At 41.7% G+C, this 26,933-nt stretch overlaps 1 protein-coding gene across 2 annotated transcripts in view; it reads right to left on the reverse strand.

Moving 5' to 3' along the window:
• Nucleotides 1–25,657, reverse strand: part of LOC100930980 (rano class II histocompatibility antigen, A beta chain) — a 72,777-nt gene extending 47,120 nt beyond the window's left edge. Inside the window, exons 1-4 of one of the 2 annotated variants that reach the window (XM_012550346.3) lie at nucleotides 24,907–25,650; nucleotides 24,334–24,444; nucleotides 23,900–23,923; nucleotides 23,044–23,745 (exon numbers count right to left, since the gene is read on the reverse strand). In XM_012550346.3, coding sequence (XP_012405800.3) covers nucleotides 23,732–23,745; nucleotides 23,900–23,923; nucleotides 24,334–24,444; nucleotides 24,907–25,156 — 399 coding nt within the window. In that variant the 5' untranslated portion in view covers nucleotides 25,157–25,650 and the 3' untranslated portion in view covers nucleotides 23,044–23,731. Of the gene's footprint in view, nucleotides 1–23,043; nucleotides 23,746–23,899; nucleotides 23,924–24,333; nucleotides 24,445–24,906 lie in introns of those variants that run through there. The other variant, XM_031964853.1, reaches the window with a different exon arrangement.
• Nucleotides 25,658–26,933: the final 1,276 nt, after the last annotated feature.

The following is a 26,933-nucleotide window of genomic DNA, read 5'->3' on the forward strand; positions in this document are numbered from 1 at the left end:
AGGAAAAAAAAAATGTTCACGGTAAAGCAAGGATTTGGTGCTTAACTTTTTCCTGGCTTACTAAAGGAAAGAAGTTTGAATGGAATATCTAGGTAGATTTCAGGAAATCTCATGAACTAAAGTATGGGTTAATTTTAAAATAATTTTAAATTGGTATGTTGGAAACAAGAAACTGCAGATATTGGAAGGGAAGAATAAAAATAGATTACGAGAGGTAAATAGCTGAACCCAGGGGCTCTCTGACTTCTTGGACCTGTGGGAAAACTAAGCGTGTTTCTAAAAAAATTGTGCCAGGAGAAGAAAGAAAAATCATTAATAGCAAGTATGCTTTCATGAAATTAGAGAACAGAGAGTTTAAGAAGACTAAACTGGGTAATTGTTTGTCTGCAACATTTGATTAAGAGTTTGGGGAACTTACGATATTTTTAAAAGGTACTATAATTTTGAAATTGAAATAAAATTGAAATTTGGGGAAATAGTTTTTACTGTGGCCTTGTACATGTTAGATTTATCCCGGGTAAAAAATTTTAAGAATTGTTTGAATAGTGTGGCCTTTACAACTGAAAGAAAAACTTTTCTTTTTTTTATTATTTGGTTGGACTTCAAATTGAAATTCAAAATTATTCTTATTAAACAAAATGCCAGTTTACCTTGGGGGAGGTCATGTTTGTATCTCCCTACTTAAATGGTATATTGCTTTTTCAAAGTATTGGGTAATTTGTAAACTATATTATAAGTTTTATGAAATTTGGTTCAAAATTAATTGTGAATCTTAAAGTTTAAAAAAAAGGTGATTTAAAGACAAGGGAAAAGAGAGATTGATTTACAAAAGGAATTAATAGTTTAAATGGAGCATCTAGTCAGAAAAGTCACAGAGAGACAGCTGTGAGACAGGATGTGTTTTTGGAGGGGGGGGAGAGCAGTGGAAAGCTTTAGCCCCTTTTGGCTGAAAAAAGCAAAATGATTTAAAGGGAACACACTGCTCTTACAAGATGTTAATTGATTGAACATTTGTTTCTTTAGATACATAATACTTTTGTGTTTCAAGAATATAATCAGAAATGTGATATATACTTTGAAAGGGTTATTTCAAAAAGGTTTAATTGATGTTTTTAAGAACTTTTCAGATTCTTTTATGTAAAAATAGGAAGGTTTAATTAATTGTATTGATGCCAGTTATTTAAAAGGGACTCCAAGGAAATGCAAATTAAGATAACTCTAAGATACCAGTACACACCTGTCAGATTGGCTAAGATGACAGGAAAAAATAATGATGATTGTTGGAGGGGATGCGGGAAAACTGGGACATTGATGCATTGTTGGTGGAGTTGTGAACGAATCCAACCATTCTGGAGAGTAGTTTGGAACTATGCTCAAAAAGTTATCAAACTGTGCATACCCTTTGATCCAGCAGTGTTACTACTGGACTTATATCCCAAAGAGATTATAAAAAAGGGAAAGGGACCTGTATGTGCACGAATGTTTGTGGCAGCCCTTTTTATAGTGGCTAGAAACTGGAAACTGAATGGATGTCCATCAGTTGGAGAATGGCTGAATAAATTGTGTATATGAATATTATGGAATATTATTGTTCTGTAAGAAATGACCAACAGGATGATTTCAGAGAGGCCTGGAGATACTTACACAAACTGATGCTGAGTGAAATGAGCAGGACCAGGAGATCATTATATACTTCAACAACAATACTATATGATGACCAGTTCTGATAGACCTGGCCATCCTCAGCAATGAGATCAACCAAATCATTTCCAATGGAGCAGTAATGAACTGAACCAGCTACTCCCAGAGAAAGAACTCTGGGTGATGACTAAAAACCATTACATTGAAATCCCAATCCCTATATTTATGCCCACCTGCATTTTTGATTTCCTTCACAAGCTAATTGTACAATATTTCAGAGTCTGATTCTTTTTGTACAGCAAAATAACAGTTTGGTCATGTATACTTATTGTGTATCTAATTTATATTTTAATATATTTAACATCTACTGGTCATCCTGCCATCTGGGGCAGGGGGGAGGGGGTAAGAGGTGAAAAATTGGAACAAGAGGTTTGGCAATTGTTAATGCTGTAAAGTTACCCATACATATAACCTGTAAATAAAAGGCTATTAAATAAAAAAATAAATAAAAATAAATAAAAGGGACTCCAAGGATAATAGTTTTTGCCTCTGTCCTTTTGAAAATGTTTTTGTTATGGACAATATGTAGTTTGGGATTTTTCTATGTATTGGATATTTTTTAAAAAATGATTGATATAATATTCAATTTATGGACCATCTACTTGGGTATATAAGAATTGTATGAGCATTCTGGGACAAATATCTTATTGTTGAAAGTCTCACAATATATGGATGATCCTCTTGTGGCAGGGAAGAAAAGAGTGACCTTGTCCAAGTCACTATCAGTTTGTTAAATTATTTAGGGACATGGGGACTGAGAATTTCTTAAGACAAATTGCAATTTGTGAAATGTGAGGTAAAATATTTAAGTCATTGTATAAGTGAAGGGAAAAAGAGATTAGACCCTGTATGGGTGGAGGGGATTCTTGGAATTCCTAAGGCTAGGATGAAAAAGAGCCTCTGGAAAATTCCTAGGATTGGTGGGGTACTGTAGAACCTGAATTGATGAAAATGCATTATTAACAAGTCTTTATATACTCATTTATTAGAAGAGAAACCAAATATAGTGCAATGGGATCCAGAAGGAGAACAGTTTTGAACAACTTAAACAGGCCTTGATGTCAGCCCCTGTATTACTTTTGCCATCGTTAGAAAAGCCTTTTCATTTAAAACAGGGTGGCTTTAGGAGTATTGGCACAATTAAGGGGAGAGCAGAGACACCCAGTAGCCTTTTTGTCAAAAATGTTAAGGAAATATGTCATGTCTGTACTGCATCATCTGAAAACTTTACAACTAAAAGGGCTTATTGCTAAGACTCCTCCCTTAGGATTCACAGTGCATAAGTTCTAGCCTGGAGACTGGGTCCTGATTCAGACGTGGAAGGAGGACAAGCTGACCCTGAGCTGGGAAGGACTGTTCCAGATCCTGTTGACTTCAGATACGGCAATACACACTAAAGAGAAAGGTTGGACACATCACACTCGAGTCAAAGGTCCTGTGGATACACCAAAGAAGTGGGCAGTAGAGACTGATCCAGGAACCTTGAAAGTGCGGCTGAAATTACAGGAAACTTAGCAAAGACTGATGAATTGTGCATGTAAAATCTTTTTGCCTTGTCTCATTTGGGGAACTCTCTTGGGACTTTTCTTCTTTGTACTAGATATTACATTTTGCTGAACTGTATTGTTAGGAATTAGGGATATTATATACCATTAGGAAGAATGGGGGTATGAACCAAACCCAAGGGGTTGAAGACTGTGTCTTGTATATGTATGTATGATTTTATGCGGGTACACCTTTTGTACTGGTACCTCGAGAGCAGTGGGGTATGAAAATACCTTTCAAACCCTAACCCAAACAATAGCCACCAGCTATTGACTGACTGCTGGATATGTAGGGGACCCAAACAACTCACACGATGGCCCTGAGTACCTGTCCCTTTATTTCCAGCCTGGATATTGAGTAATAGATCAGTTGTGCATGATGGTACAGGATTTTGGTCAGATCGGGAGGAACATCAGTGGAAACTAATGCTGTCCCAGGAGGACATTGTTTAAATGAAACAGGCACAGGCCCTTGAATGGGAGAAAGTAAATGCAAATGGACTTTTACCCACCGGCCAGAGAAGGTAGATATTATAGATTGTAGTAAATATAAAAATAGATAGAATAAAACAAGTATTGTTTGTGACAATGAGTCAGTGATTAAATGTACTCATCAACATGCAGTAGAAGGTAGTGAAGAATGCTTGAAGGAATTTAAAAAGAAACCTACTTGTCAAACACCCCGAGATTTATGGAGATGTTTAAGGTTCAATAGTACAAAGTCAGGTACTGCTAGTACTGTAATGAGATGGAAGTGGGAAAATAGTAATGGAACTATTAGAAAAAATGTTTGGTAACTTTTGGAGTAATATAGATTTTACTGGGGAAAATGACTGTAATTGCACTTGGATGCCTGAAAAACAACTTTGGAAGTGTAATTCAAAACCCATGAAAGGGGGACCGTTAGGCCCATGGGATGTTATATATTTCCCACCCTCAACAGGAGTTTTTATCTTCTGGCATGAGAAAAACCCACTATTGGATTTGTGGCCAGATGGCATATACTCACCTCCCAAGAAATTGGACTGGGAGTTGTTATATAAGTACAATAAGGCCCAAGTTTTTCTTCCTTCCAGAAGATGGTGACAAACAATTAGGAATACCACTAGTATAGATATTTCTCTGATTCAAACAGGTGATGCTAATGGATGGGGAAATACATGGATTCCCAGAAAGAATCATCAAAGAGTATGGGCCAGTCACATGGGCTCAGGATGGAAGGGTATGATGTACCTCCATGTGGCTTGGGGAAATTTAGGGAAAATTTAGGGAAATCCTAATTTTTTTTTAATTTTTAATTTTAAAATCTTTCCTCCTACACTGTATGAGCAGTCCACATGGGTTAAGGGAGAGGTAGTGATGAGGTCTAGATTTGGGGTACCTAAATGAAATTAGGGTTTAGTGGAGGTCTAGTGACAGGTTCGGGAACAGGGAGTCAAATGGGGCTCCTCTGTAACCCCAATGGATTCGGTGCAAGGATACTGTGGTAAATGAAGTCTAGTAGTCTAGTAGCGGCGTCAGTTCCCAATAAAAGCATTTATCGGCCCGATTAGCTAGCTTGAAAAGAGGTTTATTATGGGGTTTGGAAGCAAGGTTCAAAGGTAGAGATAAGGAGAGCACCGGACAGAGGGTCCACTGGACAGAAAGTCCTGTCATGGCTAGCATGTTTGGGGTGGTCCCAACTGTGAAGAGGGGGTCCCAACGTGTCCCTTTTATAATAGGAGATTTAGCTAGAGGGGCTTTTTGGGAGTAGCCCCAAAGTTGGCTTAGATCCAGCTGGGGGTGGATCTTCTATTGGAATTCAAAGGGACCAGGATTTGTTAGTTAAAGAGTAATTACATTAACTAGGGGGGTTGGGAGTCACAAAGAAAGGAATCTTTCCCCACATCAGTAGGAGTTGATGCCATTTTGCTCCTAGGAGCCTGTGTCTCCATCTCAGGTCTCAAATACTTTACTGCCATTTCAAAGATTTCAGGGAATCTAAAAGAATGGAGTTTCTGAGGGGAAAGAAGAATTTTCTCCCAGAAATGTGACCTAAATATCTGTGTGTCTGAATTTAAATTGTATGTTATAGAATTACTTTCAATTGATTCAATGAGGAATAAGATTTTAGAAATTTTAGAAATGAGTGCATTAATTAAATAAAAGTGAAAGTCTGTACTTGATTTAATTTTAAGATAAAAATATTGATTATTAAAACAAAGTTGTCTGGTAACATACATAAAGAAATAATGTTTGTATATCCTAATTAAATGAAATATATTTAATGTATTGTGTTGCTTTCACCCCCTACCCATTCTGTGGGCTCTTTCAGCTGGTTAAATGAATTTCCTTTAACATTAATTGTTTCTCATAAAATATTTGAGAATCTATCTACCAAAGGAAAGTCAGGAATTATATGAGCAAAATTACAAAACACTTTCCACACAAATAAAATCAGATTTAAATAATTGGAAAAATATTAAGTGCTCTTGGATAGGCCGAGTGAATATAATAAAGATGACAATACTCCCTAAACTAATCTATTTATTTAGTTCTGTACCAATCAGACTTCCAAGAAAATATTTTAATGATCTAGAAAAAATAACAACAAAATTCATATGGAAGAACAAAAGATTGAGAATCTCAAGGGAATTAATGAAAAAAAAAAATCAAATGAAGGTGGCCTAGCTGTACTTGATCTAAAACTATACTATAAAGCAGCGGTCACCAAAACCATTTGGTATTGGCTAAGAAATAGATTAGTTGATCAATGGAGCAGGTTAGGTTCACAAGACAAAATAGTCAACTATAGCAATCTAGTGTTTGACAAACCCAAAGATCCTAACTTTTGGGATAAGAGTTCATTATTTGACAAAAACTGCTGGGAAAACTGGAAATTAGTATGGCAGAAATTAGGCATGGATCCACACTTCACACCATATACCAAGATAAGATCAAAATGGATCCATGATTTAGGCATAAAGAATGAGATTATAAATAAATTGAAGGAACATAGGATAGTTTATCTTTCAGATTTGTAGAGGAGGAAGGAATTTATGACCAAAGATGAACTAGAGACCATTACTGATAACAAAATAGAAAATTTTGATTACATCAAATTAAAAAGCTTTTGTACAAACAAAACTAATGTAAACAAGATTAGAAGGGAAGCAACAAACTGGGAAAACATCTTCACAGTCAAAGGTTCTGATAAAGGCCTCATTTCCAAAATATATAGAGAATTGACTAATTTATCAGAAACCAAGCCATTCTCCAATTGATAAATGGTCAAAGGATATGAACAGACAATTTTCAGATGATGAAATTGAAACTATTTCCACTCATATGAAAGTGTTCCAAATCAACTATGCTCAAAAAGTTATCAAACTGTGCATACCCTTTGATCCAACAGTGTTACTACTGGGATTGTATCCCAAAGAGATTATAAAGAAGGGAAAGGGACCTGTATGTGCACGAATGTTTGTGGCAGCCCTTTTTGTAGTGGCTAAAAACTGGAAACTGAATGGATGTCCATCAGTTGGAGAATGGTTGAATAAATTGTGGTATATGAAAATTATGGAATATTACTGTTCTGTAAGAAATGACCAACAGGATGATTTCAGAAAGGCCTGGAGAGACCTACATGAACTGATGCTGAGTGAAATGAGCAGGACCAGGAGATCATTATATACTTCAACAACAATACTATATGATGACCATTTCTGATGGACCAGGCCATCCTCAGCAACGAGATCAACCAAATCATTTCTAATGGAGCAGTAATGAACTGAACTAGCTATGCCCAGAAAAAGAACTCTGGGAGATGACTAAAAACCATTACATTGAATTCCCAATCCCTATATTTATGCACACCTGCATTTTTGATTTCCTTCACAAGCTAATTGTACAATATTTCAGAGTCGGATTCTTTTTCTACAGCAAAATAACATTTTGGTCAGGTATACTTATTGTGTATCTAATTTATATTTTAATATATTTAACATCTACTGGTCATCCTGCCATCTAGGGGAGGGGAGGGGGTAAGAGGTGAAAAATTGGAACAAGAGGTTTGGCAATTGTTAATGCTGTAAAGTTACCCATGTATATATCCTGTAAATAAAAGGCTATTAAATAAAAAAAAAAAAAAAAATTAAAAAAAAAAAAAAGTGTTCCAAATCACTATTGATCAGAGAAATGCAAATTAAGACAACTCTGAGATACTACTACACACCTGTCAGATTGGCTAAGATGACAGGAAAAGATAATGATGAATGTTGGAGGGGATGGGGGAAAACTGAGACACTGATGCATTGTTGGTGAAGTTGTGAACGAATCCAACCATTCTGGAGAGCAATCTGGAATCATGTCCAAAAAGTTATCAAACTGTGCATACCCTTTGATCCAGCAGTGCTACTACTGGGCTTATACCTCAAAGAGATACTAAAGAAGGGAAAGGGATCTGTATGTGCCAAAATGTTTGTGGCAGCACTCTTTGTAGTGGCTAGAAACTGGAAAATGAATGGATACCCATCAATTGGAGAATGGTTGGGTAAATTGTGGTATATGAATGTTATGGAATATTATTGTTCTGTAAGAAATGACCACCAGGATGAATAAATGACCAACAGGATGAATACAGAGAGACTTGGAGTGACTTACATGAACTGATGCTGAGTGAAATGAGCAGAACCAGGAGATCATTATATACCTCAACAACAATACTGTATGAAGATGTACTCTGATGGAAGTGGATTTCTTTGACAAAGAGAAGATCTAACTCAGTTCCAACTTATCAATAATGGACAGAAGCAGCTACACCCAAAGAAAAAACACTGGGAAATGAATGTGGAGTGTTTGCATTTTTGTTTTTCTTCCTGGGTTATTTCTACCTTCTGAAACCAATTCTCCCTGTGCAACAAGAGAACTGTTCAGTTCTGCACACATATATTGTATTTAGGATATACTGTGACATATTTAACATGTATAGGACTGCTTGCCATCTGGGGGGGAGGGGGTGGAGGGAGAGAGAGGAAAAATAGAAACTGAAGTGAGTGCAAGGGATAATGTTGTAAAAAATTACCCTGGCATGGGTTCTGTCAATAAAAAGTTATTTAAAAAAAAAAAGAAAAGAAAGGAAAATGATTTGGAAAAGAATCAGTATAGTTGTTTTGCTCATACAAATGCAAGAAAAACAATTTTATGGAATAATTGGTAATTTTCCGATATGTCTATCATGTTGGGCATAAACAAAATAAGTCTATTATGGTAAATTAAATTCAGGTTATGAATTTATGTTTCTTTTTAATAAAACAATAAAAATTGATTAATTAAAAAAACAAAATCAAAAAACATTAATTGCTTCTACTGTTTAAAGAAATAGTTTGTGTTGGGGGCGGAGCCAAGATGGCGGAGAAGACACACGCGACTTTCTAAGCTCTTCTCTTACCCTCTTTATCAATATTATATGAGCCTCAAAAATAGTCTTTACTGCTACAATTGTAAAGATAAGAAGTAGAACAACTCACCGCAAGAAAATAGTCCTCCAAAAAGGTTGGTTCCTGGGGCCAGGGGGAGATCGAAGACGGGAGATCGGAAGACGGGGGGAGAGAAATTGGTTCCAGGAGGTCTCAAACTGAGGGTGAAGGCAGATCTCAGCAAAGCGCGCAGCCCCAACCCGCAGTACAGGGCTTCCTTGGGAGGACCTGCACGGCAGGAGGACGAGCCCGGTTAGCCTCCAATCCGAGGGGGGGGGTTTCCCAGAGTTTTCCGGGCCAATTTGCATCAGGCAGAGACGCGGGCAGAGTTTGTTGGCTTGGTCCTGGGCATACATCACAGTCCCACAAGAGGTCTGGCCTGGGGCCCCCTTGTTTGCCCACTTTCACCCCGATTTGATAGTCGGCCATGCTGAACCACCCTGCTGGGGAAGGGAAAACTCACCCAGAGCACTTTCACTCGGAGCCGGAAATCGGTTTAATCTTTCCCTGCTTCAGAGGAAGCTGGAACCACCTTGCCAGGAGACCACCCAAAGGCTTTAAAACATGAATAAAAAGATGAAAAGAACGATCCACAGCTTCTATGCAGAAAAAAGAGCAGGAAAAAACCTAAGAGACCCAAAAGCAAAATGCATAGACTGCCCCTTACATGATGCTCTCAAGAAGAGACCATTAAAGTCTCAAAAGAGAGTTAGAAGAAAATGGGAAAGGAAAGAGAAGCCTTCAAGAGAGCAACAACTTCCTGAAATGAATTGAAAAAAATAAAGAATTCACTACAAAGTGGATTTGGGAATTGAAAAACAAAGAACCAAGAAAGTAGTGACCGTGAATTGAAAAGACAAAGAACACGCAAGAAAGTAGGATCTGTGAATTGAAAAAAAATAATTCACTAAAAAAAAATTATAAATGGAAAAATTCCACAGACCAAAACAATAATTCAAAAACCAATTGGAAATACAGAAAGAAGAAAAAAGCTATTGAAGAAAATAATTTTAAAATTAGAACTGAACAATTGAAACTAATGATTCATTAAAAAAGAATACAAAAAACAAAAATGACAAACTGAAAAAACGAATTATCTACTTTAAAAACGAAGACTTGGAAAATAGATCAGGAGAGATAACTGAGGATTATTGGACTTTTGAAACATGATGAAAAAAAAAGAGCCTAGATACTATTTTTTAAAGAAACACAAAGAGAACTGCCCAGATGAAAGAATCAGAAGGTAAAAGGAAAAGAATTCATCGAACATTCTGAAAGAAACCCTAAAATAAAAAACCCAAGGAATATTGGGCAAAATTTGAACTATAATTAAGGAAAAAATTTTTTAAGAAAAAAACCATTTAAATACGAGGTGCCAAATAAGGATCACCCAAGATTCTGCCCATTAAAGGAAAGAAGGCCGAAAAGGAATTCAAAGGAAAGAACCTGAGATGCAGCTAAGAATAAACACCCAGCTTTGAGCATTTTCTTCCAGGGAAGAAGATGGATATTTAATGAAACAAATGAATTCCATTTGTTTCTGAAGAAAAAACCAGAACAAACAAAAATTTGATTCCAAGAATAGAACCAAGAGAGAAAGGTAAAATAACCTTTGAGAATTGTATTTTTTGTGGAATTACAAAGAATACATGTATAATTTGATTTAAATTTGATAAAAAAAAAAGGAAGTAGATATGGAAAGGGATGATGGCAGAAAAGGGGAAGGAGGGATAAAAAGGGGCCACATCCCACAAAGAGGCTAAGGGAAATTATCATATCTGAGGGAATTTAAGGGGAGGAAAGTGGGAATCTTACTCTCATGAGTTGGCTCAAAGAAAAAATAATTGACATTTGTTTTAGAGAAAATTTTCCTGCCCCATTAAAAGGGGGAGAGGAAAAAGGAAAAAGAAAAAGAGTAAAAGGGAAGGAAGGGGAAAGAAATAGTTTATGTTTATATCATTTAAATTTAATATTTGTTTTTTATTTTCAAATCTGTGGTTGTTTTAAGGAAAGTTATTTGTGGGTTGTATCAAAGATTCATCTACTTTTAGCAATGCAAGAAACTTTAAGAGAAGTTTCTAGAACTAAAGTTTTCTGAAAATGATCACCTTACAAGGTCTAATCTGTTTCGTAAAATTATTTAACATTTATTTGTGAATATAGTCCATTGTTTAATGAATATGATAGCAAGTATGATCTCTAGTTTTTTTAAGAACTAGAGCAATTTAAACCGAAAATTCTGCATCTAGTTTTTTAATTTAGGGCTTTGATAGTTTATGAAATTCTTTGGATTATAACTGATACCGTTTTTGAATTTTGAATTTGAAATGACTATCTGAATTAGGTTAATAAACCATTTGAGAGAAATACCATGAAGTTATCAAAAGATTCCTGAGTTATATAAGATGGATTGTTACTATTCAATATGTCTCTTTTTCTTCTCAAGACAAATTTTCTATAATCAGGAATAAGGATCATTAAAGTTAAGCAAATTCAAATGTACTATCTTGGGATTTTCAGTCTGAAAAATATGTAATTATAGCTTAAGTAATTAGATAAATGGAGTATTTGGCTTGCCATCATCTGTTGAGAGATGTATTTACGTCTGTAGAATAAGGTCCATAAAAGTTTCAAAATAATGGGAAGAATAATTGGATAACTGAGGGTGGAACCCATTTTTTTTTGCTTATTGAAATTAAAGTGGAAATCTTTTATGTACTTTATTTTTTTTTCTTTTTTAATTAAAAACTTTTATTGAAGAAACTTATGGAATAATTTTTTACATTATCCCTTGCACCACTTCTGTTCCGATTTTTCCTCCCTCCCTCCACCCTCTCCCCAAAGATGGCAAAGTCCATACATGTTAAATAGATTACAGTGATCTTGATACAAAATGTGTGCAGAACCAAAATTTTTTGTTCCTCAGGGAGAATTGGATTTAGAAGGATAAATAACCTAAAAGAAAAAAATGCAAGCAGTTTAATTCATTTCCTAGTGTTTTTCTTTTTGTAGCTGCTTCTGTCCATCCGATCAATTAAACTAAGTTAGATCTTGTCTTTGTTGAAGAAACCACCCATCAGAATACATCCTCAACAGTATCGCTGTTGAGGTATATAATGATCACCTGGTTCTCCTTTCACCAGCATCAGTTCAATAAGTCTTGCCATTTCTCTGTATTGTCCTCTTTTTAAGAACAATAATATTCCAAACATTCATATACCACAATTTACTCAACCATTCTCCAATTGATGGCATCCATTCATTTTCCAGCCTACTAAAACAGGGCTGCCACAAACATTTTAGATATACAGGTCCTTTCCTTTTTAGTATCTCTGAAAGCCAGTAGAGAAAAAAGGGATGCACAGTTTGATAACTTTTTGGGATAGTTCCAAATTGCCTCCAGAATGCCTGATATATTCACAATTCCACCAAAATGTATTAAAGTGTCCCTGTTTTCCCAAATCCCTCCAAATTGATTATCTTTCCTGCCGGGCCCAATCGAAGGTGGTGGTATTGAGTTGTCTTAATTTGCATTTTCTGATCAATAGTGATTTGGAACACTCTTTTCAAGAGTAGTTGTTTTAATTTCATCATCTGAAATTGTTCATATCCTTTGACCATTTATAATTGAGAATGGCTTGATTTCTTATAAATTAGAGTCAATTCTCTATATATTTTGGAAATGAGGCCTTTATCATAACCTTTGTCTGTAAAAATGTTTTCCCAGTTTATTGTTTCCCTTCTAATCTTGCCTGCATTAATTAGTTTTGTTTGTACAAAAACTTTTCAATTTGATATAATCAAAATTTTCAATTTTGTAGTCAATAGTGATCTCTAGTTCTTCTTTGGTTATAAATTCCTTCCTCTTCCACAGGTCTGAGAGGTTCTTTTATGTACTTTAAAGAAGATTTTAGGGTATTCAAGTTTTCTTAGAAAGATGTAACTTATGTGATATTTTGTTGCATCAATGAGGAAGTCAATTTTATTTAAGTATGATACTAGTGTGGGAATAAAATCTGTATAGTACGTCCTGGTGGCACAAACATGGTTTTCTTTTAATTAACTTATTGGTTATGAAAAGCTTCTTATCAATTCATATAGGCCTTTCCCAGTCCATCTTACCACAGACCCTGACAAAAGAGGGGGAATATCATCTTCCTCCCTTCTGAGTTATTTTTAAACACCCTCAGGCCAGCTTCTAATCCCAGAGGGAATCCAGTAGAAATTCAGAAAAGGGATTGTTAAGAAAAAATACTGGTAGAAAGGGTTTACACATACCTCATGTAGAAGTTTGAATTAATCTCTATCTCAGTATTCTTTTGATAGGTAAATGAGACTTATGAAGGAAAGATTCTGTGAATACCTGTTATTCTGATGGGATTCTCTCTTTCTCACAATGGCATTTGGGTGATAATGTAGTCTCCATTAAAAGAGATGATGCTGAACTAGCTACTTACAGAATCTTCAGGGAAGATATAAGCACACCTCCCAAAAATGAGGGCTCTGCTCTTAGTGCTCTCTTGCTCATTCTCTGGTTCTCTTAGGTTTGTTTTCCTCTAGGCTTTGAGCATTCATCTTCAACTAACCAGCATGAGACAGCTGGATTGAGCACCTTTAAGATTAATCCACTGGATCATCACTGAAAGAGATGAGGTGAGATCTTTCAAGACAGATGTGAAAATCAAGTAAGGCTTCCATCTATTTCAAAGTTTGAGTAGGCCTGAAGGACTTTAAGCATCAAGTCAAGGGTATACTTAAGTTCCCTCCCTGCTATCCCCTAAGGGCATACTTAAATCCCCTTGTTATCCTCCTATGACATCAGTGTCTTTCTGTTAGGTCAAATATGGGAACTATGTACTTATTGGTCAAGTTCAATTTCTTGGGTAGTTCCCAAGTTTAGAATGTAAGATCCTCAGCCAATAAGGATGAGGGTCAGTGGTGGGAGGGGGTATTTGCGTTAGGGATAAAAAGTGTTGACCCTGCCCCCTACGATGCTTCCTCCCTTCCATTCTCTGCTCCATGTGTGGGCCGCCCTATTCTGGAGAACGTATAATAATAAACTTCACTTTGCTTTAGATATCTCTCCAGCTTTTTTATTAAATGCTGTACCACACAGTTTTGGGGGCTAGTCCGGATCACACTACTTGTGGTGAGTAGGTAAACCCCTGGGGTGCTGGCGGGTGGCGCCCTCCCCTGATTTAGGCAGCCCGCCAGTGTCCAGGGCTTCTCCTTACTCCCCAAGGGAAAGTGGGCCCAAAGTGGAGAAACTCGGAGCAAAGCAAAGGGAGAAACTCTGTGGTAAAAATCACGACCGGTTTGGTGGAGGACACATATCAGTCAAGCAATTTATTGTGCAACAACCCAGAGGTAAGCCCCCTGTGAGTCCCTTGAGTCATAAATTCTGGAGGGGTCTCTGGAAAGGACCCTGTGAGGCCTGGAGTCTTAAACTCTGGGTCTCTGGACAGGATAGACTTGGCTAGGCCTTCTAGGGATCACCCTAGAAGGCCTCACCAAGCCTATCCCGTCCAGAGACTGGAGTCAATTGGCGACAATTGGTGTGTTTGGGCATTTTGGAATTTAGATTTTGTCCAAATTCAATGGGTGTGGCCCAGTCCCAGCCAGCCCTAGCGGAGAGAAATGAGAAAAATGATCAGAAAATACCGGTAGATAGTCCCTTGGGAGATAAATTAAGAAATGGGAACGAACTGCCAAAATATAGAAGGAAAAAGAAAAAATGATAAGGTATAAAGATATTGGTGAAGGCACTATTGCAGACTGGGTGTGCCAAAGACTGAATTTGTACCTCCAAGGGCCCTCGGGACCAGGAGGAGAACTTAGGTCTATTTTGAATTCTCTCTTCTCACAAGAGGAGAGGGGAGTAATTGGAGGTGCAGCTATGAAGGAGTGGGACAGGAGAAACTCTCCAGCTGCAGGAGTAGTTTCAGCTGATCAGAAATACCTTTAGCAGATCCCAATTGGGAGTACAATTACCCTATACATCGGGGAAGTATGTGGGATCGAGAGAGTGAAGATGGTGGCTTCTTTCCTTTCCCTCTCACGTGTCCTGAACTGCAATAGAGCCATATGGGACCAAGGGAAAGAAATTGCTATTTGGTGAAATTCATTATTTTAAATATGATGGCAAAAGTAGTTTTATATTATTGGGAATTTAAAGCTGTGTTTGGGATTTTAAGTTAAAATGTAGCTTATTAAAACAAAACGCTGGTAGTTTACCTTGGGGGAAGGTTGGGGTTGTATCTCCTACTTAGGTGTGTTGTTTTCTAGAGATATTGGGTAATTTGTAACTGGGTTATGCCTTAAAAATTTGTCATCTCTGTTGGGCATGTATAAGTTATGACATTTGCTTCAGTTATTTGAGAACCTTGAAGCTTAAAGTTTAAAAAAATTTTTTTTTTCTTTGACTTAAAGATGAGGGACAAGAAAGATTGATTTGCAAAAGCAATTAATAGTTTAAATGGAGCATCTAGCATTGGTTTGGGAGTGTTGAACATATGTTGGAGAAGGTTTAAGCAAGTCAGCTTTGGAAGGAGAGAGAGATGGGACAGGAAGAGATAGTGTGAGAGAAAAAGAGGAAAATAGCTTTCCAGAAATGGGGAAGAAAAAGGCACAATTACCTAGTGAATCTGCCGTTTGCCATGGGAAAAGGAGATATATCCCATGAGGTTGGGGCCTGTCTTGAGCTGACAGATTGGATCCTGGGGAAATGGCACCCTAAAAAGTTAGCTGTGATTAGTTAAAGTTGGGAAGCATGGTGGAGTGGGGGAAAGGTGGCCACGTGGAGAGGGTCCTGTCAGGTAATCAATCTAATTCCCCTTCCCCATTAAGTATGGCGGCTGCAACACCTTGCTAGTTCAGATTTCAATTGCTTCTACTGTTTAAAGGAACAGCCTACATTTATATGGTGTTAATAACGGAAAGTTTTTTTTTTTTTATTTTTCAAATCTATAGCTGCTCTAAGAAGTTGGTTGGAACTGTAAGTTATCTGAAAGCGATTTATTTCTACTAAGATCCCATCTGTCTACAGCAAAATATTTAATGCTTATTTACGTGCATGATAGACTCCTTGTTTAAGGAAGATGATAAAAAAAAAATCTAAGAACAGGATTTTAGTCTGATCTGATAATTTGATAGTGTTATTTCTAAAAATTGAATGAAGAGAATATTAATGTTAAATCTGAAAGATCTAAAAGTTTCTTTTATGTGGAAACGAGATGGACAACATGCGATTTAGAATTATTTTCTTTGTATTTGAGTATTTTAAAGGCAAAATGATCTGTGTAATGTTAAACTTAGAACTATCTAAGCTATATAAGCTGTGAACTTTCTAGGATGAACCCTTTACTGGGATTCTTGAGAACTAGATTCATTTGAAGCCTTGATTAATGATAATTGCTGTAGGAGATAAAATCCTTTGGGACTGCAGCTAATATTTGCTGGGAATTTTGAAATCATGTGTGACTGCATAGGTCATAAGGTGGAATTGTGAAAACTTAAGGACAGTTACCTGAAGTAAAACAGCTTTAAATAGATATTTTAATTTGGGGCCAAACTTTGGTTGCTGCTTTACCTTTTTACTTTCTGGGGTTAGAGTTTCTTTATCTAAAGGTTTACTTCGCCCAAGTACTTGGGGCCACTCCTGCCTTGCCTTTTGAAAAAAAAAAAACGGGAATCTCATCATGCCCTGATTAGGCTAAGGTTTGGTCTAGAGCCTTTTAAGCAGTATGTTGATAGAAGGCAGGGCTATCTCTGGAACCCCAGTCCGAGGCCCCTGACATACTTATCAAAGATCTATATTGTCTTTAGATGAGTTCTTCATGTTTTGCATGATCATGTTGTGTGTGGGGGCTATTATTGAAAGAGAATTTTTGACACCCAAACAATTCACCATTAAATACATGGAGAAAATGAAATGAAGGGGAATTCACTCCAGGTGAAGGGAAGGAGGCTTATAGGATCAGCTGCCCACGTTGCATTGCTGATTGGTTTTCAAACGAACGTAAGAGGATTCACAAGAATCCCCAATGCCTGGGGGAGTAAATTGGTTTATAGATGGATCTTCTAGAGTGGTAGATGGGAAATTCTTTTGAGGCAAGGGGAAATAGATTAGCAGATGAGAAGGCAAGGGAGCTGGAGACCAGGAGATTTCTCATATAACGGCCTTGATACCTGTACTTCCCTCTAGTCTACCCTCTCGCAGTTTTAACCAGAAGGAAAAAGAAGGCCTCGACTCTTGGAGCAGTTGGGAACTTGGAAAGACGATGGCTCTTACCTGATGGCAGAGAGGTACTGACCAAAGCAAGTATGAGGCAGGTCCTTCAGCAACTGCACCAAGGCAGTCACTGGGATGTCGAAAACCTGTGTGATACTGTGCTGACAAGGTATGTTTCCCCTGGCCTATATACTATGGCCTGACAACTGGTGGACGGCTGTCTCGTTTGTCGAAGGACTAACAAGGCTGCTCAACACCAGATCCCAAAAGGGGAACGAGCTCTGAGAATCGGACCATTCTAAAGCATCCAGGTGTGGGCTTCACTGAGCTGCCACCAGTGGGTCGCCTCAAATACTTGCTGGTCATAGTGCACCATCTGACATCATGGGTGGAGGCATTCCTCTCAGCCCGAGCAACTGCCTCAACAGTAAGGTCTTATTAGAACAAATTATTCCTAGATATAGAATAGTGGAGAGGATACACTCGGATCAGGGAACACATTTTTCTGCCCAAGTATTGCAGAATCTGAGAAATCTCAGATTGGTAGGATCTGTGGACTAACTGCTGATACTCACCTACCTCTTAATTGGACAGGGATTTGCTATATTGGACTAATAAGGCCAGAATTTTTCTTCCTGAATAAGCAAACCTATATTTAGGGATTCAGTTGTAAATGATTTGGGAAGAGAGAAATGGGGTTTAGATACCTCTATTACTCAGACTGGAGATGCAAATGTTGGGGTTGTGCCTGGCCTCCAAAGAGAATAGTTAAGAGTATGGGCCAGTCACTTGGGCTCAAGATAGAAGTTGGGGATATAGAACCCCAATATATATGTTGAACAGAATAATTAAGCTTCAAGCAGTTGTAGAGATTATGGCTGAGGCACTAGAGCTTTTGGCTGTCCAAGCTAATCAAATCAGAGAGGCTGTTTACAACATAGACTTGTGCTGGATTATTTGTTGGTTGAGTAAGGGGGAGTTTGTGCAAAACTAAATGTGTATATTTGTTGTATAAAGATTGATGACAATGGAAATCTAGTCAAAGAAATCATTAAGAACATTAGGAAACTTGCTCATGTTCCTGTACAGACCTGGACCTCACCTTCCTGGTGGTCCTGGCTTGGTAGGAGCAGCTCCTTTGATTTGGCCTTATAACTCTCAGTAGTGCATACCTTGTTTGATCTGATTGATAACCAGAATAGTCCAAAACTCATTATCTAGAATGATTAGGTTAGAAGAGAAAGTTGAAGGGTCTGTTAGATTGATGGTATTAAAAGGAGCCAATGGCCCAAGAGACCAAACAGGACAGAACTGTGATTTATATTTAAGCAAAGCAGCAGGAAAAAGCTGTTTTCCTGTATTAGTGAATATGGTAAAGCAACAACTGAAATATTCTAATCAAGTACCTTACAATAAATATTTCAGATGGCTACCATGTTTCGTTGTAAGCCTATTTTAAAATCTTTCCCCTTTCCCTATTCATATATATAGATATATTGATAACATGTATATATTTTATTGCCATTATATCTCTACTAGTTTAACATAATATACTAAATAGTTATCTGCATTTATTTTGGTCTCTAAATAAAATGCATTAGAACAGCTACCGCAGCTTTCAAGAAATCACTGTATTAGCATTGAATCCGATAGGGAATGTGAAGTTAGGCTACCAGAATTTGAAGAGATCTCAGTGTATAAATAAGAGGGGGGACTGAACGAGATGAGGTGAGATCTTTCAAGACAGTTGTGAAAATCAAGTAAGGCTTCATCTACTTCAGAGTTGGAGTAGGCCTGAAGGACTTTAAGCATCAAGTCAAGGGCATACTTAAGTTCCCTCCCTGCTATCCCCTAAGGGCATACTTAAATCCCCTGGTTATCCTCCTATGACATCAGTGTCTTTCTGTTAGGTCAAATATGGGCAACTATGTACTTATTGGTCAAGTTCAATTTCTTGGGTAGTTCCCGAGTTTAGAATGTAAGATCCTCAGCCAATAAGGATGAGGATCAGTGGTGGGAGGGGGTATTTGCGTTAGGGATAAAAAGTGTTGACCCTGCCCCCTAAGGCTCTTCCTCCCTTCTATTGTCTGCTTGATGAGTGGGATGCCCGATTCTGGAGAACGTATAATAAACTTCACTTTGCTTTAGATATCTCTCCAGCTTTTTTATTAAATGCTGTACCACACAATCACTCATTTCAAATCCCTCTTAATGGAATCCTGTAGGATGACCCAACTCAATACCAATTCTCAGCAGGAAGTAGTTTCAGAAGATGAGATCATTGCCCCATACCCCAAAGAACTTTGGGCCTTATTGATTGGGAATGAAATGAAACTGGTTAGTGAATGAACTCAAACTACCCAGTGTCTGCGTGGGTTCCCTGTAGACTAATTGATGGATTAAGTAGTTTTCAATATGATTTGGAAATGCATTCAACTTTTACTGGTAATAAGCTATTTTCATATTTCTAAATTAAATATTTTATGTTATTGTTAGGCTTCTACCTTTACTTGTATCATGATTTTGCATAGGAAATGCTGGCAATACCTAGCAATACCTAGAGAATAATGTAATTGTATCCTTAGAAAATTATTTCTTTTTTAAAAAAATTTTACTAAAGGTCCACAAAATGACTAGGAGTAGATTTCATAACTATGTCCAAGGTGCGTATTTGTGGGGAGATTATTAAGTAAATAAGAACTATAGGAAACCCAAAGAAAAAAAAACAATTTTGATTACCCAAAATTGAGAAAGCCTTTGCTTGATAATACCAACAGCTAGAAATGCGCACTGGGGAAAAAATATCTTTGCATCAAATGTCTCTGGTAAACATCTTTTTAGTCGAGAAATGTAGGAAACAAAAATCTATAAGATCAAGAGACTTTGACAAAAGTACATAGTCAAAGGAAATAAATAGATCTCAAGTTTGCTCCCCATCCCTAACAATGAGAAATCAAAATAAAAACAACACTGAGCTTTTCTGTCTTCCCAGCCAATCTTCCAAGTTGATAATACATGAAAATGGTTGACATGGGAAGGATGATACAAAGACAGGTTGGTGGCCTATTTGTGGATCTGCGAACTAGTACAACAATTGTGGAGAAAATTATTGTCCTTCAATTCTTGAAGAAAATCAGAATGAAATCACTGTATTAACATCAAGTCACAGAGTGTCTGACTGTTGCTGATTCAACAATACAAGCTCAAAATGCTCTACCACAGGTCGGCACAAATATGAACATCTGGATGGATTCTCTTAACTCTACATGTCACATTTCTTCTGAGCTACTTCACTTCTGTTCTGCGCATAGAGCACAGCACCTGGGCTGGGGTCACTCCATGCTTATGAGAGTGAACTCTGTATGCCCTGAGTGGGCCTATAAAATTATGTAAAATCACAAAAAAAGTGTCCTCTTTGCTCTACAAATGAATATGATCTGGCATTCTCTCAGACCAAGATAAGCTTTCTTAGGGGAAGTCACAACCCCTGGCAAGATTTCACATTTACTTGAGACTTCCCTTAAACTCATACATAAAATGGGTCTTCAAAAAATGACTTTTTGCAAATCACTTCTCCCTTGAAAATGATATGCCTGCCCAGAGGATCATTCTTGGTGTTTCTTTAACAATTAAGCTTTTTTTTTTTTTTTTACTATAGCCTCTGGGTTTTGGCTTGTCCAACTCTTTACAGAGCAATACCAGGCCAGCCTTCATTTCCCAGGTAACCCAAGGGGCCGCCAAGGCCCTTAACATCTCTCACCATCCCCACTCTGCCCAGTGTCCTCAGGCCTCGGAAGGGGAGAAAATGAACCATATGCTTAGGAGAGTCCTCATTAACCTGTGCTCAGAGACCAGAGAGGCCTGGATGCAGAATCTCCCACTGGGGCTACTAAGAGTCAGACACGCCCCAGGGAGACCATTAAGCTGGGCCCTTGGAACCCCTGTATGGCCGCCTTTCTTACCCACGGACACCCTTGTAGCTCCGGAGCAGCCCTTGGTCTCTCGGGCAGTTCACACAGCCCTCTGAATACAAAGACGAGCACCTCCCTCGGCCCTTGGAGGCCCAGGCCCAGATCCCTCCCCCTGTCCCCCCCATCAGTCCTGGGGACATGGAGTACCTGAAACCTGGAAGCCCCAGGGTCTGACCCCCAGGTGCAAAGTGGAAAGGCCCATTCAGGGTCATCCTGACACTAAAGGTAGTTAAACAGGAACCCCAGCTGGACTTACATCTCTAGGATTAAAAATGCTGCGGATACTCCTGTGAGCCCATGGAGGGCCTGAAGTTTCTCTTCCGCAAGACTCCTGAGGAATCTCTGCAGAAGGAAGGGTGACATTGCCTCTGATCTCCTTCCCTCCTCACCATGAGGACTCTTTTCCTGCTGCTCTCTCCCCAGCTTTCCTGGTCTTACTCCATGGGCCCTCAGCAGGGGCCCTGCTTCCTGATCAGACTAGGGGACTCTGTGGGGAATGAGGATGTCCAGGATGGCTGGGGGTGCCTTCCCCACCCCAGGGGGGCCCACAGATGCAGCCTAATGCATTCTTTGCAAAGGTCCCATTCCCACGTGTCACCATCTCCTCCCTAGACGCTTCCCTTTCGTACTGGCCAACACCCAGGGGACTCTTCTGACCCCGCTGCCCCTGCTTCCTGCCTGGGAAGGATCTTGCACCCACACATCACCACAGCGACAGTGGCTGTCACCGATTCCCACAATGGCCAGGTTGACATCCCCGATGTGGGGACATGCTGACCTTTGTCTCCAACACTGTGGGTGCTAGTGTGAGTTCTCTCAGGCCGGCCGCAATTTCTCCTCAGCAACGGGCACCAGCTGCACAAGAGGGTCACGGGCCAGGTGCACCCATGATCAGGCACCTCCCCCAGGGTAACTGTGGGGAACCCATCTTGGGGTTATCCCACAAGCTCCTTCCCAGTGCTTCTGTGGCCCCTCCCTGAAAGCTCCTCCATAACCTCCTGGAAACTAACGTTTCGATGGATATAGAGTGCTTTGTGACCATACTCATCCATGGGGCCCAGCGACCAGGAGACTGCTACAGAGTCTGACCTCAGGTACCATCTGTGCCGCACAGGGATGTGCTTTCCTCTACAAAGGAAGTTCCCCATGCCCCTCCAATGTCTCTAAAGGGCCTGTTAGGAGGAATGCCTCGGACTGGGATCCACCCCCCCCACCTGTGATTCTCTCCCCCTGGTGCCTGACTCCTTTCAAACACTAGGGGTCCTGTCCCCTGGGCTACTCGAATACCCCTCTCACTGCATACAACGCCAGCACCGCAGACACTACCCCCCAAGACAAAAGCTGGGATTTGGGATTAAATGTTCTATGGTACTTGAAGAAAGGCACTGGGACACTGATTCCCTGGGTTGGGTACTTAGAACATGAAAGCATTCTCTCCTACCTAAGGGCCCCAATCAACCAGCTGGCCAAGGAAACGCCTCATTCTCTGAGAGAGATCCAGGAATCTCTGCACTCTTTGGCCGACATGTCTTAGATAACGAATGGCCTTAGATTATCTCCTTGCCTCTAGCTGGGGTGTCTGTGCTCTGGTCAACACAAGGAATACGCACTGAGATTATCTTACAGAAGGCTACCTGGATGCAGGACATCCATGAGCGGTTCTCCCACCTCCTGAGAGTTCTCCAGAAAAGTCTTTTTGGCAAGCACACCTTGGGCACTGGAACAGTTTTACTGCAGCAGCGTCTGAATGCTTGGCAATTTAGTGTGAGAAAGGGCTTCGGTGTCTGGTACCTTTAACTGCCAGGTGATCTTCAGGATCTTCATAAGACAATTCACATGGAAAAGATTCAGTTTTTGGTGTGACTGACATCGTAAGCAGAAGCAAGGAAAAACATAACTGAGACTAAAAAATGGGGAATGAGGGGTAATGGTGATGAAAGTTATGTAATTACACTTATCCAGCTTGCCCACAGAAAAGAGAAAATAAACATTTCAGGGAAATGGGTCTGAGGGTCCCTATTTATATATTTAGATATATGGGATTTATATGATGGTTATTGTGGAGGTCAAGTAAAAATTTTGTTATGAAGGAAAGTTAAAGGGGGCAGGGTATATGTCAAGCAATGAATAATATAAATACAAAAGGTATTACTAAAACTTTAATTTGTTAAAAGTTCAATGGAGAGGCACATGAGAGGAAACCAGAGGGTACAGCATATCATCAAAGAAGAATGGAATAGAAGTGATAGAAGGAAAGTCACCAGGGAGAACATCAGCAGAATGAGGGGGGCATCACATGGGGAAAGCTAAGGATTTCTGGGCAGACACCATGAGGGACTTGGTCTTCATTTCATGTCAAGAAGCCCAGAAGCATGCTGGGTAATCAGCTCTGCAGGAATCATGGAAGGAAACGGACAAAAGGCACCAGGTGAGCGTGGACGGCAATCTTCACCTCTGGAGGCATTTCTCACTTTGACAGATGCTACAAATCCCAAGTGCTGAAGCTTCCTCCCTCTGCTCCCCCACTTTGTCTCTGTGTCACCAAGTCCCAGATGATTCTCAGCTTCCTAAATATGGGGGGAAGGCTCAAGGGACAAAAATAATAAAACCTTGATACAGAAAGAGAAGAGGGTAAAGGGGGTCTCTGAGGCTGTTGGGGAAATTCCCCAGAGAGTTCAGAAGAGCTGAAGGTGCAGAGAAGGAGCTATTCTGGGGAAGCGGTCAAGGGGCCTAACTTCCTGGAACTCTGGGCACAAGCAGGGGCCCCCAAAAATGTGAGAGGGAGGCTGAGAGGGGAGGCAACAGCTCCAGGGGACACAGCCTCGGGGATCAGCTCAGGAGCCCTGCAGAGGATAGAGAACAGTCACATTAGAGTCCCCATGTGGGTCTGAGTCACCAGCAGAACCACTTCTTCCCACCAAGGGCCCCCAGTCTCTTCTTAGCTTCATGCCCCTGGGCACAGACTGTAGCTATGAGAAGCTGGCAGAAGGATCTTACCTGCTGGTTGTGAACCCCGATTGCCTGGGAAAGGAAGGAAGACAAAGAAATAAATGTAAATCTTAGAGTCACACAAGCAAAGGGAAATGAGCACTATAGGACAGGAGGCTCTTGACACTGCTCATCCCAAGACACCTCAGAGAAAGTGTATGAGTAGGGGGTGGCGGGGAAAGCGAAAGGCTGGAACCTGAGACCCCTCCCAAGTCCGTCTCTACTGGTGAATACAGGATTCCCTAAGACCCCCAAGTCCTGGGATCTGGCCCCTTCACCCGTTTCTACAAGGTCCTGGGGAAGAGCACCTGGAGCCAGAGCCAAAGCTAGACCACCCCTCCCCCCTGATCTGGGGCAGATTTCTGGCACAATCCAGGATCCTCTCTGCCCTGCAGGAGACCATGGAGGGCAGGGGGCTCAGGGCTTCCCCCAGAGTCTCTCACCTTTCTGGCTCCTCTTGTGGACAATGAGGCCGACCCCAAAGAAGATCAGCCCCAGCACGAGGCCCCCGACTCCGCTCAGCATCTTACTCTGGGCAGACTCAGACTGGGCTTCTGGGGAGAGGAGACACCAAGGGTCAAACCTCCCCCCATGTGGGGAGCAGAGGGGTCTAAGGGGGGGCCAGAGAAGCTAAATCCTGTCTAAGGAAGGCAGGGACAGAGGCGCAAAGGGCCTTTGGGACTCAGAAAGTGAAAGCTTCTCAGGAGACACTGACATCCATCCTTCTCCCCTACCCCAGAGGAAAGGGGTCTCTGGAATGATCACAGGGTCCCAGAGGGAGACAAGTTCCAGGGCTGGGGGCGGGGGTAGCCTGACAAGGTCCTAGGTGTCTATAGCTCTCAGTTCTGCACTGCCATTGGGGGCTGTGCTGGGGAAAGGGGAGGCAGCACCACATGGGGCTTGTATTAGCCCAGGGAAGAACAAAGGGGGCACATGACACACACTGAGGGGGTCCCAGAGCTAGCTCCACGTCCTGAGCAACGTGAGCACTGGAGGGTGAGGGAGCTCTGTCTCACTCCAGTCCAAGAGGACGGGTTCCTGAAGGCTGGCGTGCTCCACGTGGCAGGTGTAGACATCTCCGTGCCGGGGGGTCATCTCCAGCATCACCAGGATCTGGTAGGTCCAGTCTCCATTGCCCATCAGGCCCGTGGACACCACCCCTGCCGTCTCCTCCCGCCCATTCAGGAACCACCGGACCTCGATGTCCCCGGGATAGAAACCGCTGACGGAGCAGACAAGCAGGTTGTGGTGTCCCAGGGGAGCCATCTTGGATGGATACACAGTCACCTCGGGCTGGACTGGAGGGAAGAAGGAAGCCCTTGAGGGAGGAGCCAGAGCAGGGATTCCCGGCCGGGCCCCCACCTCTGCTCCCTCAGCAGGCTCAGTCTCCCCTCCCCCAGGGGCCAGAAACGGCTACTGATCCATGGAGAAATTCTGCATGGGGAGCCCTGGGGGACTCTGGGCCCAGGAGAAACCTGAGCATCCTGGCCCAGGGCCCGGGAGCAGCGGGAGCATGTCTGGTCCCTGGGGGGAGAAATGCCAGTGAGAGGCAGAAGCTGTGTCAGAGGAGGGCTTGTGGGGGAACCAAGGGGGGCAGGGCAGGGGGAGCCCCTGAGAGCTCAGCGTCGGGGGCACAAAAGGAGCCCTTCTGTGTCCGCTGAGAAAAGCTCCCTGACCCTGGGCCTCGGGGGAAGCGTCTCCCGGCGGCCCCGCCGAGGTTGGTGCGTCCCCTTTCAGGCCTGTCCGTCCCCCTGGGGCCCATCCGGGGTTTTCTCACAGACGCTGGAGGTTGAGCCTCCTTCTCTGGATCATCTCAGGGAGGAGGGAACTGATGCAGGGGAGGGGAAGTGACTTGTCCAGGGTCACCCGGGGAGGGGCCGGGTCTGGACTAGGAAGGTGTCTCCCTGACCCAGGCCCGGCCCCTCTCGGGCGCTTTGTGCCCATTGGGAGGAAGGAGGTCGGAGGGCCCCAAGAGGGTTCTAGCGGCCCCTCTCCCTGCCTCTGTCCCTGCCCCCGGTCCCCCCCCCCAGTCATTCTCCCCGTTCTCCTCCCTCCGTCCCGCCCCTTCCCCCACCCTTCCTCCTTCCCCTTCCTCCTCCTGCGTCCCTGCTCCCCCCGTCTCTCCCTGCTCCTGGGTCCCGGCTCCGGTTTCCTGCTCCACTGAGCCCGCATTCTCCTCCTCCTGCCACTCCCCGAGCCCCTCCTCCCCGTGGCGCACCACCTGCGCCTGCCACCAGATCGACTCCAGATATTCCCGAGTTGTAGCCTCTCTCAAGCACCGCGGTCCTGCCGTCTCAGTGACTGGCCTTTCCTGCCTGTCGAATGCTCAGCAATGACCCGCCGCGCGACTCCGTCACCCCTTGCTCCCCACTCGCTGCGAGGCGCAAAACTCCGCACTTTGAGTGTCTCCACAAGACAGAACAGTGAATAGGGAGTCGAAGTGACACTCCGGCCTTCCCTAAGCCACCAAGTGCTCTGCAGATTCCACCATCCCCTCTGCCGGCCTGCTCCCTGCCCCAGTCTCCCAATCACTCCTTTTCCCTCGGCTAGCCCAGGGCTGTGAGGAGACCGAGGCCAGCACCGTCTCCTCCCCGACCGTCCCGCATGGCTACCGCCTCCTCTCCGGGAAAGGGAAGCACCAGGGAGGCCCGGACCCTCCCTGGGTGAGCTTCCTCAGTCAACCACCTCCATGGGCAGGCGCTGTAAATCCCCCTCAGATCCCTCCTCAGCTTCCATCCTGCCCTGCCTCTACCAATGACAAATAGAATAGTCACCCTTTAGCCTGAGGACTTGAAGAGGGGCTCCCTGGACTCTGAAGAACTAACCAGGTGCTGACTACTCCACTCCCAGCTCGCTCCAGACATCGCTTAAGTCACCTCCTCTCAGTAAAGGAAGCGGCCCTTGATGGGACTAGGAAATCTCACGCCCTGTGGAGCTCCTCGGTAGCCTCGCCCCATCGGATGGCTCTTAACGAACAGTTGTTCTCCTCTCTGCAGGCCTGTACTCCTACAAATGAGATGATCGCCCATGAAAGCATGAGGAC

This window comes from Sarcophilus harrisii, chromosome 4 (assembly GCF_902635505.1).
Source record: "Sarcophilus harrisii chromosome 4, mSarHar1.11, whole genome shotgun sequence".
In the NCBI taxonomy this organism is placed as follows: domain Eukaryota; kingdom Metazoa; phylum Chordata; class Mammalia; order Dasyuromorphia; family Dasyuridae; genus Sarcophilus; species Sarcophilus harrisii.